The 14772-nt window shown below is 36.4% G+C and overlaps 1 protein-coding gene across 4 annotated transcripts in view; it reads right to left on the bottom strand.

Moving 5' to 3' along the window:
• mgaa (MAX dimerization protein MGA a) overlaps positions 1–14772 on the bottom strand; it is an 89821-nt gene that overhangs the window by 71104 nt on the left and 3945 nt on the right. For 3 of the 4 annotated variants that reach the window (XM_051919707.1, XM_051919708.1, XM_051919709.1), the window contains exon 2: positions 13203–14432. The exons of the other annotated variant lie outside the window; for it this stretch is intronic. In XM_051919707.1, the coding sequence (XP_051775667.1) occupies positions 13203–14359 (1157 nt within the window). In that variant the 5' untranslated portion in view covers positions 14360–14432. The remainder of the gene's footprint in view (positions 1–13202; positions 14433–14772) is intronic. 4 annotated transcript variants of the gene reach the window in all.

Genomic DNA, 14772 nt, shown 5'->3' with positions numbered 1-14772 from the left:
AGTGAAAGGTCCAGACTAGTTGGTTATTGGACTTCAACTGGCTTTATACAGACTAAAGGAAGACATAATAATGTGTGCTAGTACTGCTACAGCCAGCCTAGTCTAGCCGGTAAAACATTTTTTGTGGCAGCATCATACAGTTTCAAACATGAAAATTTAACAGCACACTCCTAACGACCAATGTCATGTGGCAGGCTGCAACAGTGTGCTGGCTACAAGCAGTTGTGCCAATGGATCTATGGTGGTAAAAGGTTTCCAGACACGAAAAAAGACAAATGATGATGCAAAAATATATGAACTTCAATTAAAAAAAAAAAAAAAAAAAAAACAACTCAGCATATTACATAGCAAATGAACAACTGAATTTTACAAAACTGAAACCACTTGTTATACTGCAACACCCAACATATGACAATGATATTCATTGTGCTGAACTAATTTCAAACATTACTGCAGACAAAAAAAAATAAGTCACAAAAGTCATGACGGTGCAACAGACTCTTCAAAGGTGGAATATTGTGGTGGCCAGATATTTAGTTACATGCATGCTTTGCCAGTAAATGGTCTCTTTATCTTATCACTTAAGATGTCTGTACGATACATCCATGTGTTTATTTTACAACATTCAACAGCATACTAAGTTGTGTTTGCAGCTGGGCAACTCATTTTACATTTAAGTTTTCATAAAAGGTCCTTGAAGGCAGGTGCTAGGGAAGAACCTTTAAGGGGTCTCTTGAAAGTCTGTGAAGGCTGACAATTTTTCTTTGGAAACCGAGCCCAGTGAAACTTTCATTTCACTTTCAATCCCAATGAACGGAGAAGGAACATCTCCCTATTAAAATTTAGCAATATAAATGAACACTTATTTTCATTTAATTAATTGATATCTTATTATCCTATTACTAACCTCTGCTCGCAAATTAATATGGTAGTATATTTGACTTCCTGAAACAGACAAACAGATTCAAAGATCGCCAGGACAACATAGTTCTAAATGTATATTCAACATATAGCCCATTTTGTATTAACATCTCTTTATTATAATAAAAAAAATCCTGGGATGAGACGCGACTTTTTCAAAAAGATACTTTCACGTCCGCAAGACGAGGCGAGCCATAAATAAAAGACAAAGAGTAGATGACAAAGTAGAACGTCGTAAAGAATTCAAAAACGTTGGCGCGATACACATGCAGAGCATGTTAGAGATAATGGAAGTACTAAAATTCGAAAGTCTCAAAAAAAATTATAGTAAAGATCACATTAGCGCAAAAAAATGGAAATTATTACTTGGTGAAAATTACAGAACAGCACAAAGAGATCGAATATATTGTTCGGATTTAAACTTTAAGTCGGAGATTTGTAGATTGTCTAATTTGTGTTGCCATCAGGGAAAAGTAGTGTTTCTTCCCAATGAAGAGGCGTATCCACGAGAATTAAAAGATTTGTTGTTTGGTGAAAGTGAAATCCACAAACGCAAGTGGCAGTGATGTGAATTGACTGGCGCATAGCGCAGGCCTGGGATGGGTTGGCGAACAAAGCGAGCAGGGGGAAAAGCCCCCTAGTTATTGTAATTAAGAAGCTCAATTCACCTAATAAAAATACATGCTTGAAATGAAAATAAAATGTGAAGTAATGCAGTTTAACCCCATAAATGATGCACAGACAATGGCTAATTCACAAAACTATGAATGAAGACATTTTTATTCCAGTTTGCAACCACTTAGTAGCAGAGACTGTGTGAAACGGATGGATGAGGGCTTATGCTGCGCAGTCATGTCATATTTGGAGTGAACTAGTGATTGGTATAGATACCTGACCACGGACAAAAGCAGGAATAGTTTGAAAACGAAGGAGAGTTTTTCAGTATGGTAAGTCACTACAGAAGTTCTCTTTCCACCAGCTGCATACAGATTTCAATGCAATACAGAACATCTTATGAAACTTTGCTTAGCAGTGGCCCATTTTGTTGAGGTTACCAGCCTCTTCATTTGCAGTGAAGTGATGCATCTTGTGATACAGCATGCTTGAACGCTTACCCCGGGTAAAACCAAATATTTTTCAAACAGCAGAACTAACCCTACAACTGTTCTAAACACTTCCACTTCTGATCCTCAATTTCTTTTTCTTCACCCTCACACTTATTACTGCCAGGCAACATGGGTAGTCAATATTATCACACTTCAAAATAGCAGTGGAGATTTTGCAGAACAAGTTGTGGAAAATCAAATTAAAAAAAATACTGAACACTTTTTTTGAATACAAGAGAGAGCAAAGCCAGTGTAGGATGCTTTTATTTTGGGACTGATGATTTAGTCCTCTAAGATGGATTAACTATAAATTAAAAGTATAATTAGTACAGTGGGATCCATATTAGTGAAACAAGATTTGTTACAATATACTAGGGGTGGGCGGTATGACCAAAATTCTATATCACAGTATTTTTCTAAATTATCCCGGTTTCACGGTATTTTTTTCCCCATGCATGAGTGGATGTTAACCACATTTTCCACTGCAATTACAGGCTAAGAATAACCTATTCCACTGTCAAGAGTATTGTACATTGTACAAAAAAAACATTTTAATGTGCACACAAGTATTAATACAGTTTTGCATGGCCCCATAAAGTGATAGTTTTCAAGGGGGTGGCACTAATGGAGAAGGTATCACATTGCATGACAGATGTAGTCAAAATATAGAACCTTTTTATTGAACAAATTTTGCAAAAACAAACTATAATTTTGACAACATATCTTCAACCATACAAATAGGCATTTAGACTTAGTAAAATATCCAGAAGTGCTTGTCAAAAATTGTATTGCACCGAATATGTCTTAGAAAAGGAATAAATAGTAAATATTTTTTGTAAACCAACTACACTTTCTGTTAATGTTAACAATCTCTGTCCACTGACACGTTAAAGTGACTTTTTAAACAACTTTATCATCATTAAACTGCATAATATTTAAACTAATAAATAATAACAATAAAATAAATAATAGTATTATTACTGATAGTTGCACTATTACTTCAAGACTTCAAGCCCAGGTGCATTACACAGTATTCACCAAATTAAAATAAAATACAACAAGTGCAACTTGGTGATGACATCTTTACCAACTGAACCATCATTTAGGCAAACTGCATTAATATGGACCTTGCTTCAAGCTAAGCTATACTGGGAAGAAAAAAAACAAACTATATGTCGAGAACAAAGTCAACATTTCCACTTTATTCTCGCCGTTTATGTCGAGATTAAAGTCGACATTTCCACTTTATTCTCATAGTTTACTTCATAATTAAAGTAGAATGTCATAAACTAAACTTCTTCCTAAAATCAATGTTTAATCAATTACTTAATTTACCCCGTCAGAAATTAATGCAGCACATTAAATGCTTTGTGTTACGTTCCCCGACCCAGTGGTTAATCACTACGCTTCTTAAACTGACTTCCTCCGCACTAAGAGAAGACAGCGATCACCATACAGAATCCGTTCACTTCATGATATTCCTGCTTTCTGAAAATTTAGAACGCTAAGATAAATACTTGATATCATTTTCATGATGAAATGCATTAAAGCAGGTATTACACATGCACGGTAGTGAGGCGGTAGTGCTGCTCCCTCGCAGTAAGGGGTCCCCAGGTGTATGTTCAGTGTAGAGAACTTTATGGCAGGTGTGACGAGGCTCCAAAAAACTGGATGTATGAATAGCTATCGCACAGATTTAACTTAAATATTGTGTAAATGTTGGGTTTGTGATCTGCTGGTCGGAGACACGAACACAGAATTCAATGCATGTTCTTCTGAGCGGGCTACCTTTATTGCATGCATGCTGTCTCTATCTGACGTACCAAAACCCCAGTTCCTATCCTTCCTTTTTCTTTCACCACATAACCAATCACCACACGATAAACGTCTTTGTGAAATTAAAACTAGTTATAAAACTTAGCCCACGGAGTGTTCAGAACTTTAAAAATATCTTCGTTATACATGTTTAATTATGCCATCCATTCAGAGTTGCGCCCATCTCTGAACGAGTCGCCAGCACATCGCAGGATGAATACAAGCAAAACATACACTAGCAGGGTCAATATAGCACAACAAAACCCCACATCCTACATGATTTTGAAAGGAAACTGAAGCACGCCGAGTAAACCCACCAGAAAAACATGCAAATACAAGGCAGGCACAACGCCGTGCCCCCATATGATTAATGCATGCTTTAATGCATTTCACCATGAAAATTATATTAAGTATTTATCTTAGCATTCTAAATGTTCAGAGAGCAGGAAGATCATGAAGTGAATGCATTCCGTGCGGCGATCGCTGCCGGCGCCTCCTCTTAGTGAAAGAAGAAGTCAGTTTAAGAATCACTTAACACAAAGCATTTAATGTGCTATATAACTTATGACGGGGTTTGAGAAAATCTAGTAAACTAAATATTCATTTTACAATGAAGTTTAGTTTACGATGTTCTACTTTAATGACAAATTACGAGAATAAAGTCAACATGTCGACTTTAATCTTGACATAAACGGCGAGAATAAAGTAGAAATGTTGAGAATAAAGTCAACATGTCGACTTTATTCTCGTCATAAGCGTCAAGATTAAAGTGGAAATGTCGAGAATAAAGTCAACATGTCGTCACACTATTACACAGTACCCAGGTACATTACACAGTATTGAAAACAAATAAAGCAAGTACAACTTGGCTTGCAGTATTATCCAGTAGTATAGAAACAGTATTTACACATCTGACCTTTTAAAACTAAAGTATCTCCAGGCGACGGACATGACTCCTTTTTTTCGGCAAAAGTTCTTCTGTTCATCATGTTCAACTTTATTGTCGGCTTCAGTTTTGGAATGTTCTCTGTCCATTTTCACCGCGCAATAACTATGCTACCGCTACCTATTTGGTGGTGTAGCAGTGAAAAAGGTCCCCACTTTAACAGTTTCCCGCTGCGCCACGTTCCGAACGTCGTTTAGGCAATTTAAACCGGTGTTGCGGTATAAGAAAAATCCATATCATAAAAAAAGTAAAAAATGGTTTTCGGTATGAACCGGTATACCACCCAGCACTACAATATACTACCATATAAATGTTTCAAGTTTTAAGAGATTGTGGTGTTGTACATTCAAACAAGTCACATGAAGATTTTAGGTATCTTTAGCTATACATTTATTTAGGTATCCATATTACCTGACAGTGTAATGCAGATGTTTTTCAGGTACAGCATTCAGAGAATTTAGTAAGATGCATTCATTTTCATCCAAATACATAGTCATAAAGAGTGTTTTTATAGAATTCTCCCTTCTATGTAGAAGGTGAAGTGGAATGAACTCAACATTGTCTGTTGCTACACACTTTTGAATACACTGATCTTTTCTACTGTTTTTTTTTTTTTCAAAAAAGTGAAATTTTTCAAGTCAGGTCACAGTTCTTTAATCAGAAGACTAGTTTGGCTTATTGAATTAATCATTTTTAATGTGTACTACACTTTTGCACCTGGGACAGGTTGGATGCAATTCAATAAAAATAACAAAATCCAATATAAACTGGAGTACTATTGAGTCCACATATTTCACAAATGGAACACCTGTATCTATTAAATGTCATAATGAACTGATCAGTGTGTGACAATGTTATTTTGCAGAAATATTTATGAAAAAGTGACTTGCAAAATCAATTAATACCATTAGAGAGATTAGCAGAGAAGTACAAAGGTTACAAATGTCAGAACACATTAAGCTTAGTACTACACAGTCACAGGCATGACTGAAACTAGCAGTCTAACAATCCATTTGAATGCTGACAACAGTGTTGAAACAACTTCAGATTTGTTGACCAGTATTTTCATTATTGCTTTTCATTTACACTTTCAAAACAGGTGTAATACAAAGTGGGTTAATGACTTAACCTACAGAGGGTAGCGACGCAACTTGACAGCCTTAACTACGGAACATGTAAAATGCATAAAATTTTTAGAAACAAGTGAATCATGAGAACATTTTCTTAAAGATAAAGCCATTACATCTAGAATATGCAAGGATGATCGATCGTTCCATGCCAGTGCAAAATGCAGCAAAAAATGTTAAAAACTAAACACCCTGGTGTGGAAGAAAACTCAACACAGCAAGTACAAAGAGGCTCTCCAGCCCCACCTTGTGTTTATTCACAAAACTACGCTAACTGCAGACCAGAAAACACAAAGCCGTCAACAGGTAAAAACCAATTAACCACTGTGTGAAAAGGTTATGTTTGCACATCTAAAACACAAACTTCTAATTACTAATCAAGTATCTGAGCAGGTGTATTCAATTTTTATTTATTACGTACAAATGCAAAGGTGTGGTATTCACTGGTCTGGGTGGAGTTCTGATAAACACAGTTACCCATTGTTCAAATGGCCAGAACAATTTGCCTAAATCAGTTACTTGCACCAAAAAGCTTACCATCACATACGAAGTTATACAAGTCATTAGAATAGGCTTCTGAATAATTAGAAATGGTCAACTGTGAAACACTACAAGCTCCAACTCATTTTTCTATCAGCCTAAAGGACGTAGTCCTTTCAAAGAACTGTACATGAACAGATGCAGCTTGTCATCCTATCATAAATATGGACTACTTAGAAAAATGATTTAGCTAATGCTGTAATATTTAATTAACAGAGTAGCTCACCCCATCACAGCATTACAAGGACATTGCTCATTCTGTAAACCTATTCTCATAGATTGTTTTGTGAACCAATATATAAAACTCTTCTCATATCATTGGAAAGTGACATGATGTATGTTTTTTGCACATACAAGTAAGGCGTTCATTGTACTCTTTACACATGACAATGGCACATCTACTATCATCTTGTGAAACAAAAATATAATCTGAATAGACTACAGAATTAATCCACATAAGAGAGAAAGACAAATTGAGAGAGATGGTAATCCATATTTATTAATGTTTATCATCATAGATAACATCAGAAAATGAATGAATAAATAAAGAACTAAGGACATTTTCCTACAGTTGGTATGCTTGCCAGGGCCATTCTGTGTGTTCCTGCTTTGTTGCTACCATCAGGATATTTCTTCATGCTGTCTGCGTGGGTTTCCTCCGGGCGCTCCGGTTTCCTCCCACAGTCCAAAGACATGCAGGTTAGGTGGATTGGTGATTCTAAATTGGCCGTAGTGTGTGCTTGGTGTGTGTTTGTATGTGTCCTGCGGTGGGTTGGCACCCTGCCCGGGATTGGTTCCCTGCCTTGTGTCCTGTGTTGGCTGGGATTGGCTCCAGCAGACCCCCGCGACCCTGTGTTCGGATTCAGCGGTTTGGAAAATGGATGGATAGATGGATGTAGGACACATTTGCTCATAGAAGACTTGACATGTCCATGATTTTTTTCTTTTTAAATTTCAGTATTCTTCTGTAAATGCCAGGAACCATGTTGAAATTGAAAATAATCACTGCTGTTCTGAGTTCACAGATGGATTTCAAGTAACTTACTTGAAATGTACTGAACTTTGAACTTCTCAGTCCTGTTCATATGTATATTATACTTTGTTTATACATTAAACTTTGAGCAGAATTTTAAAATTTCTCACAAAGAAGAAACTTCCTGTTTTTAAGAATAAAAGGAATAAGGAAAAAGATTGAATTTAAGTTTTAAAGTTTTGTGTTTCTTACTATCTTACTAAATTAAATACAGCCATTCTCCTTTACTAACCAAGATTTTCCACTAAATTAATCAATTATTAAAATAATCTCTTCTCCAGTTCTAGTTGATAGGACTGATGTAGCAGTATATACCGAAGGACTGAAATCCTAAGAAAGCTCAAGATCCTTTTCAAAAGGTGGTGTGTTTTAAAGCTGAGCTCATTATATTTGTGAGACCTGCTGTATACCCTGAAAAGTGACAGCTTCCATTCCCCCTCCTAATTTAACCAGCCTATGTTTGTCCACATGTAAGAAAAATTCCACAGTTGCACAGAAACTCAGAGGACCAAAACACCCAGAATTCAAAAACATCACTGGTCAGTTGAAGTGTTCCTGGGACAGTATCATACTATTATCAGCAGATCAAGAACAGACTACACGCTACCAAGTGGAGACAATTCTCAGGTCTAAAAGCGGTCTCAGTGAACAGAAGAACAAGATCAACACCAAGTTTAACTAATTTGCAGCTAACCTTGTTTTGGCTTTGTGTTTCTCCTCAGTTTACTCAGCCAGCATGCTGGTAATTAACATCTTGCTGCTACATGTTCTTCTCTGTTTAAAAGGACAGAGTACAGGGGAAAAAGTACGTCCTCATGTAAATGTATTAAATAATTGTGATCGTTAAGCTACATCGGATAAGCTGTTCTTATTGTGAATGTTACTCACTTCGACCAAATAAAAAAGAACCAGAAATCCCTACATAGAAAGTATTGATGATGACAGGTACAAATTATAGAAACTTACCTGGAAGCACTATTGTTTCTCTTTAATTCATGGGTAACCTAGGTGGTGCGCATTTTCCTGTTTCCGTCATTACCTTATGCTATTTGACATTACTTGTACATTTTAAAGCTACTCTCTCAATGTAATGCATCAGTGACCATGTTATCAGATCTCCAATGGGGACCACCCCAGTTTAGTTTTTATTTTTATAAGTAGAGTGTGTATAAAATTATAATTATATAATGAATATTGTGAGAGCTCTCATATCAGACCTAGAGAATACCTGAAAAGATATTTCAACAGCATTCCGATAGAATACAATATGGAAAAAAAACTCCCCCAACAGAGTGTAACAGCTTAGACCCATCTGAAGAAACTGGCAGCATCTTTCAATGTGTACTCTCCAAACTAGTGTCCAAGCACTTATTTAATTACAGATACCATCTCAGTGTCTTTGTAGTGAAGATTAATGGTTAATGTACTGTATGCTGATCAGTATTTTTCTATTTCTTATATACTACACAACACTAGGGTGTTGTACTGTATTACGCCAATATATATTTCCATGTCTTTTTCTGCGGCACAGAGTTAAATACGGACACATTTGTTGGTCCCCTTACAGCTCACTGGAACAGTGCTGTATGCATCCTGAAAAGTGATTCGGTGAAAAGCAATTGTCCCATGTATATATGTGTGAATTTGATATATCATTGAGGAAAGCAAAGCAAGTGTGAAGAGATATTAAAAAAAAATATTGCTTTTCAACGAGGATACTCAAAAATGGCCTGGACCATTTGTTTGTACCCTTAGAAAGATCATAAATAACTGGATAAGAGTGATTTTTCAAACTAGTTGTTTTCTTTAATTAGTATCACACGTCTTCAATCGTGAAATCAGTTATTCACCCTATTTAAATCAAAGAAAAGTAGTCACTCTGATATTTGGTATCATCATGAACATGGACCAGAGAAAACAAAGGAGAGAGTTGTTCGATGAAATCAGAAAAAAAAAAAAAAAAAATTTTTATAGACAAGCATATTAAAGGGAAAGGCTATTAAGATGATCTCCAAGCAGCTTGATGCTCCTGTGACAACAGTTGCAAATATAAATAAGTTTAAGGTCCATGGGACTGTAGCCAACCTCTCTGAAAATGGTCAGAAGAGGAAAATCGACCCCAGAATGAGCAGAATGATAGTGAGAATGGCAGATGAAAAACCAACGACAACTTCCAAAGAGATACAAGCTGAACTCTAATATCAAGGTCCATCAATGTCTGATGAAGAGTGGGCCAAACTACCTGTGGGCAGGTGAAGTCTCATTGAGAGCTCAAGGAATTGCTTGTTTCCAGTGATTGCCACTAAAGGTTGTGCAACAAAATATTAGGTTAAGAGTCAGATCATTTCTGTCCATGCCAATTTCATTTATGTTATTATTTAAAATATTCTGTGGAATCGAAACTCTAAGAAGTGTCTGATTTTTGTTAAATATGGAATGAACAATGATGGTTGCCAATTACTTTTGTCAGTTTCAAGTTATTTGAGGTACTAGGGTGTTGTACCGTGTTAGCCATTATGAATGTAGAGAAAAGCCAAGCAAAATGACACCTTTTATTGGCTAACTAGAAAGATTACAATATGCAAGCTTTCGAGGCAACTCAGGCCCCTTCTTCAGGCAAGATGTAATGATTACATCTTGCCTGAAGAAGGGGCCTGAGTTGCCTCGAAAGCTTGCATATTGTAATCTTTCTAGTTAGCCAATAAAAGGTGTCATTTTGCTTGGCTTTTCTCTAAGTTATTTGAGACAATTATCGGTACCAACAGATTTGTCCTCTTCTGTATATTTGATAGTCCAAATATCAATATAAAATATGGTTCCATATTATTCTGCTGGCATATTTGTGCTTTTTTCTTGTTTTTTCTTGTCTGAAACAGTCTGTCTAATTTATGCGGAATTAATATTGACACACTATCAACAGTACTAAGTTCTTTAAAACTACTCCTGAGGTGGCCTAAGCTATGTATGCAATGTACGCAACTTTGTTTGTTTCTCCAACTCCAAGAAGCACACTGTAACTGCACTTAGTCTTAGTTTTGATCCGCTGCTAGTCTGCAGCTCTGGGGCTCACTGCAACAGCACTAAACCCAAAAATTAAGTCTTTTTACTGTGTATATGTACAAATACCAGACCAGCATGGGATAGTCCCCAGCCAACAGCACACTGCAACTGACCTCACAGGTTTTTTCCCCTAACATGGGACATTTACTGGCTTTATTACATTCAGACTGTGGTTGCAAGACCCCCTTCATCTGTGATGATGCTAAACTTGAAAAACACACCAAAGCAGCAATGTATTCTTAATGCATTGCTTAATCCAGTCAGGTGTGCAGAAAACTGAAGCCTACTGCGATAATACTGGGCCTAAGGCTGGAAACAAAAATGGACTGGACTCCTGTTTGTCTCAAATGTGACTTAGGTACTTAATCATAGAACTGTATGGTAACTTTACATTTCTGTGTCTTCCTCTCCAGTCATTGGGAATGAAGCACACCATACAATTTGTGCACAAATGTCTTGTGCACTAATGTGTCTAGGAAAGGCATTAAATTGTTTTCTTTGTTTTATTGTGACAATGAGTGGTTGGTCTGGCAATGATTATTTATACAACAGCATGTTGCAGCAAGGTACTGAAATTGATGTGCTACAGTCTTAACTCTGGAAACAGAATATTTAACAATTTTAGTGCATCTGGTTTTTCATGATTAATGCTAAAAAAAATATCTACAGTTTGGTAATATTAGCTGCGGTGGGTTGGCACGCTGCCCGGGATTGATTCCTGCCTTGTGCCCTGTGTTGGCTGGGATTGGCTCCAGCAGACCCCCCGTGACCCTGTGTTTGGATTCAGCGGGTTGGAAAATGGATGGATGGATGGATGGTAATATTAGACCATCCAAACACATTTTACTTTGGATAACTAACATTTATACTGTACCGTTAAGTAATACTCAATGTTTCTGGAAGCATTTGTGGAAAATTTAAGGGGTACACTATTTTGGATAGTAACCTCCTACTGTTTCCTTTCCTCTTTATTTTTTTTAAAACTGAGGAAATGTGGACATACGAAGTTCATGCATTATGGTAGAGTTATCAAAAGTATCTGAATACTGATAAGTATTGATTTTAACATTTTAAAATTACTCTCAAAACAGTCTACAAATGCAAATGCATTTCCAGTTCACTCTGGCATTTGACAATCAAGCCTCGGAGGTTACCAATCAGCACTGGAGTTGCAGCCCTGTTCCCACCCACTCACAGTTGTTATTAAGATGGCTGCTTCAGCAGCATCAGTGCCTTCACAATCAAGCTTAATTGATAAAGAGGGTTGCTAGAGTGGTGTCTAGAAATACTTCAGCTTTGTAGCAAATGGAGATGGAAAGCCATAAGGTAAGTACAAGCCTTTATACAAGATTTACAACTGCACAACAGCAGCTAAAAAGGCTAACACAACCAGTTTAGCCAATCGCTTGAATGATCAACACACCAGTCGATACACAGAATTTCCAGAGGTATCTTATTATTTTTTTTTTTTTTTAATTACACGTGATTTTAAAAGTTTATTTCATCACATTTACGATATACTGTATTGTAAGATGCTATAAAGTGCTCAGCTGCATAAACAGTGGGGCGACTCCCCCATGTGCTTATATACTTCCAGCCATGCTTCAGAAACATTTAATACATTGTGGCTCATTTGCAGCCCAACAAGAGCACACCCCACGAATGAGCATATTGACATGGTAGTTTTTCGTGCAAAAAAAAAATGAAAGTTACAAAGACACTGTAGTTTATTTACACAAAAATGCAGTGTGCAGCATTTTCATTTATGCAAAATCTCTAAGTGTGTTAGTGGTCTGTGTGTTACTTTTCTCAACAATTGTTTACAAGATCACGTTTTTTTTAACATCAATGTTTATTTAATGATTGTTTTAATGTATGTATACCGTTTACAAAAGATTGTAATACTTATCACAAAAGTCATTAAATGTTAATTGAATATTTCATTGTGCTCTCTCAGTAACAGTATTTGGTTTTATCAAAGTAAAAAAAATTGACGTTTTAAACATATTTACTTGTTACTGTTTAAAGAACATTGCTCTTACCTTTTACAGAAGATTACACTACTTCAAGTATCTGCATTTAATGACTACAATTTCTATTTGTTTTCATCAGTGTAAAGATTTTAATTCGTACAAAACTGCAAATTCATTTAAATATATTTTTATTGAACTACATTATATACTGTACTGGGGTTTCAAAAATAATATTCAGTATGATACTAAGAAAAGTGCTGAAATTCCAGTTTGAAATGATATTGAGACAACGGTTCACCGTGGTATACTACAGCAGCGCCCAACACTTTAACTCATTGTGCAAACTGGGACTTATTCCATGAAAAGTGTGAAAGGGAATTCTGAAGTAATCTATGTATCTCTACCCATCATTCTACAAACACAAACACACAAAACATTACCACGAAATAATTAAAAAGTTAAAATTGAGTATTAATGGATACATCTAACTAGTTAAAAATGAGGTAGGAAAAAATATATTTTATGTGAATTAAAATGGGAAAAATAATGCATCAAATACAGCACAATTAAATTCAAAATTAAGCGTGCTTAAAGACTTACAAAGAAAATGAACTGTATATATAAATTTTTCGGAATCTCACATCCCGCCTGAAATAAAGGTGAAAAGGTAGTTTAACTTACCAGGAAGACTTGTTTTCAGTTTCATGTCTAGTGTTAAATAAGGGGTTATTCTCCATTAAACCAATATCATAATCCTTATTATTGAAAAACTCTTGATCCAACAATTCATCTGGAGGCTCATTTGTGTGAAACAAGGACTTCAGTGTCTTCAAGGGTAATTTTACACCATCCACATTGACTTTAGTGCCAGACTTACTGAGATCAATTGCAGACAATACAGACTTGGCTTCTGAACCTTCCAAATCGCTGGACGACTCTAGTTTGGGTTTTGATGGCCGGCAACACTGGCCTTCCTCCCTGAAGCCCTTGGCAAAGGGATTGTAGTCGATCTTTAACTGAGTAATACGCAAATTCTGATATGCAGTGACAGCAAAAAACTCAGTTTGAGGAAATGTGAAAGTCATCACTTCAGGTCCACTCAGCTGGATGACCTCTGTTGTTTTATCTGCAGGTACAATATGGAGCCTGGGGAGGTAACGGTGCATAGAATGCAAGATGATATGGCCATCAGGATCTAGGGGGTTGTTTGTGAGCTTTAGTTTGTAAAAAGAAACCGGCTGTTGCATCCAATAGTGTCCAGAGGATGGAGATTCCGGATGGATAAAAACCCGACCCAGAATATGAGGTTCTGCTTTGTCACATGCCTCCCAGAATTGTCCATTCCATTTATACCGGACATTATCCACAGGATTGATATCCATTACCAAAATATACCGTTGGAAGTGCTCCAAGCCAGAAATGCGGAAACGGCAGTAAGGAAACATACGACGACCTTGTTTTGTGAGTATCATTTCAGTGTTGCATCTATAAAATTCATTCCACATATTGTTATTGTCCAGGGTGACCCGCACCCCTTTGCAGGAACATACTGCTGAAAGATTGTCCACTGTGCTTTTTACAGAAGAAACAGTCTTTTCTGGTGAAGGAGCCTTAGGAGTGATAAGCATTGGAAGAGAAGTGTTTGATAGACATGTTGCTGTATTTACAGGTAGATTCAGCTCCTTATTGGCCACCAAAATACCCTGCTGATCATTCCCATCCTCCCCTGTCTGACCTTGCTTCAGAATAACAAAAAACGTTGGTGCACTGGCAGCAGGGCTAGGGGAAACGATATTTCCACTCTCAGGTCTCAAGACCATCGTGGCCTGGTTCTCCATTACCACCAGAACTGAAAGCTCAAATGGACGATGAATGGGTTCACCTTAAAAGCCCACTTCAGCAATCTGCATGCTAAATAATGGGAACAAAGAAATACTGCTAAAAAAACAAGATTTCAAATCTGTATTTCAACCATCTAAACAAAATGTTAAAGATTGCATTTTTGTCACAGAAAACAGAATTGATAAAACAAAAAAAAAAAAACAAAATGTATTAAAATAAAATGGAACCACACACCACAACTGCCACAACATGGGAAATGAATAAAAATTACAAATATGGAAGACTTACAAAATTACCCTTGATACCCATCATGTAGGTTTCATAGTCTTGTGATTATATAAACCTATTCAACATTAAAAATTACTGTACTTGTGGCTGAAACGTCAATTTTTTTAAATGCATTTTGAAT

This window comes from Erpetoichthys calabaricus, chromosome 16 (genome assembly GCF_900747795.2).
Source record: "Erpetoichthys calabaricus chromosome 16, fErpCal1.3, whole genome shotgun sequence".
Classification (NCBI taxonomy): domain Eukaryota; kingdom Metazoa; phylum Chordata; class Cladistia; order Polypteriformes; family Polypteridae; genus Erpetoichthys; species Erpetoichthys calabaricus.
Note: the sequence above shows the minus strand (reverse complement) of the source record. Positions and strands in the feature narration are given on the sequence as shown.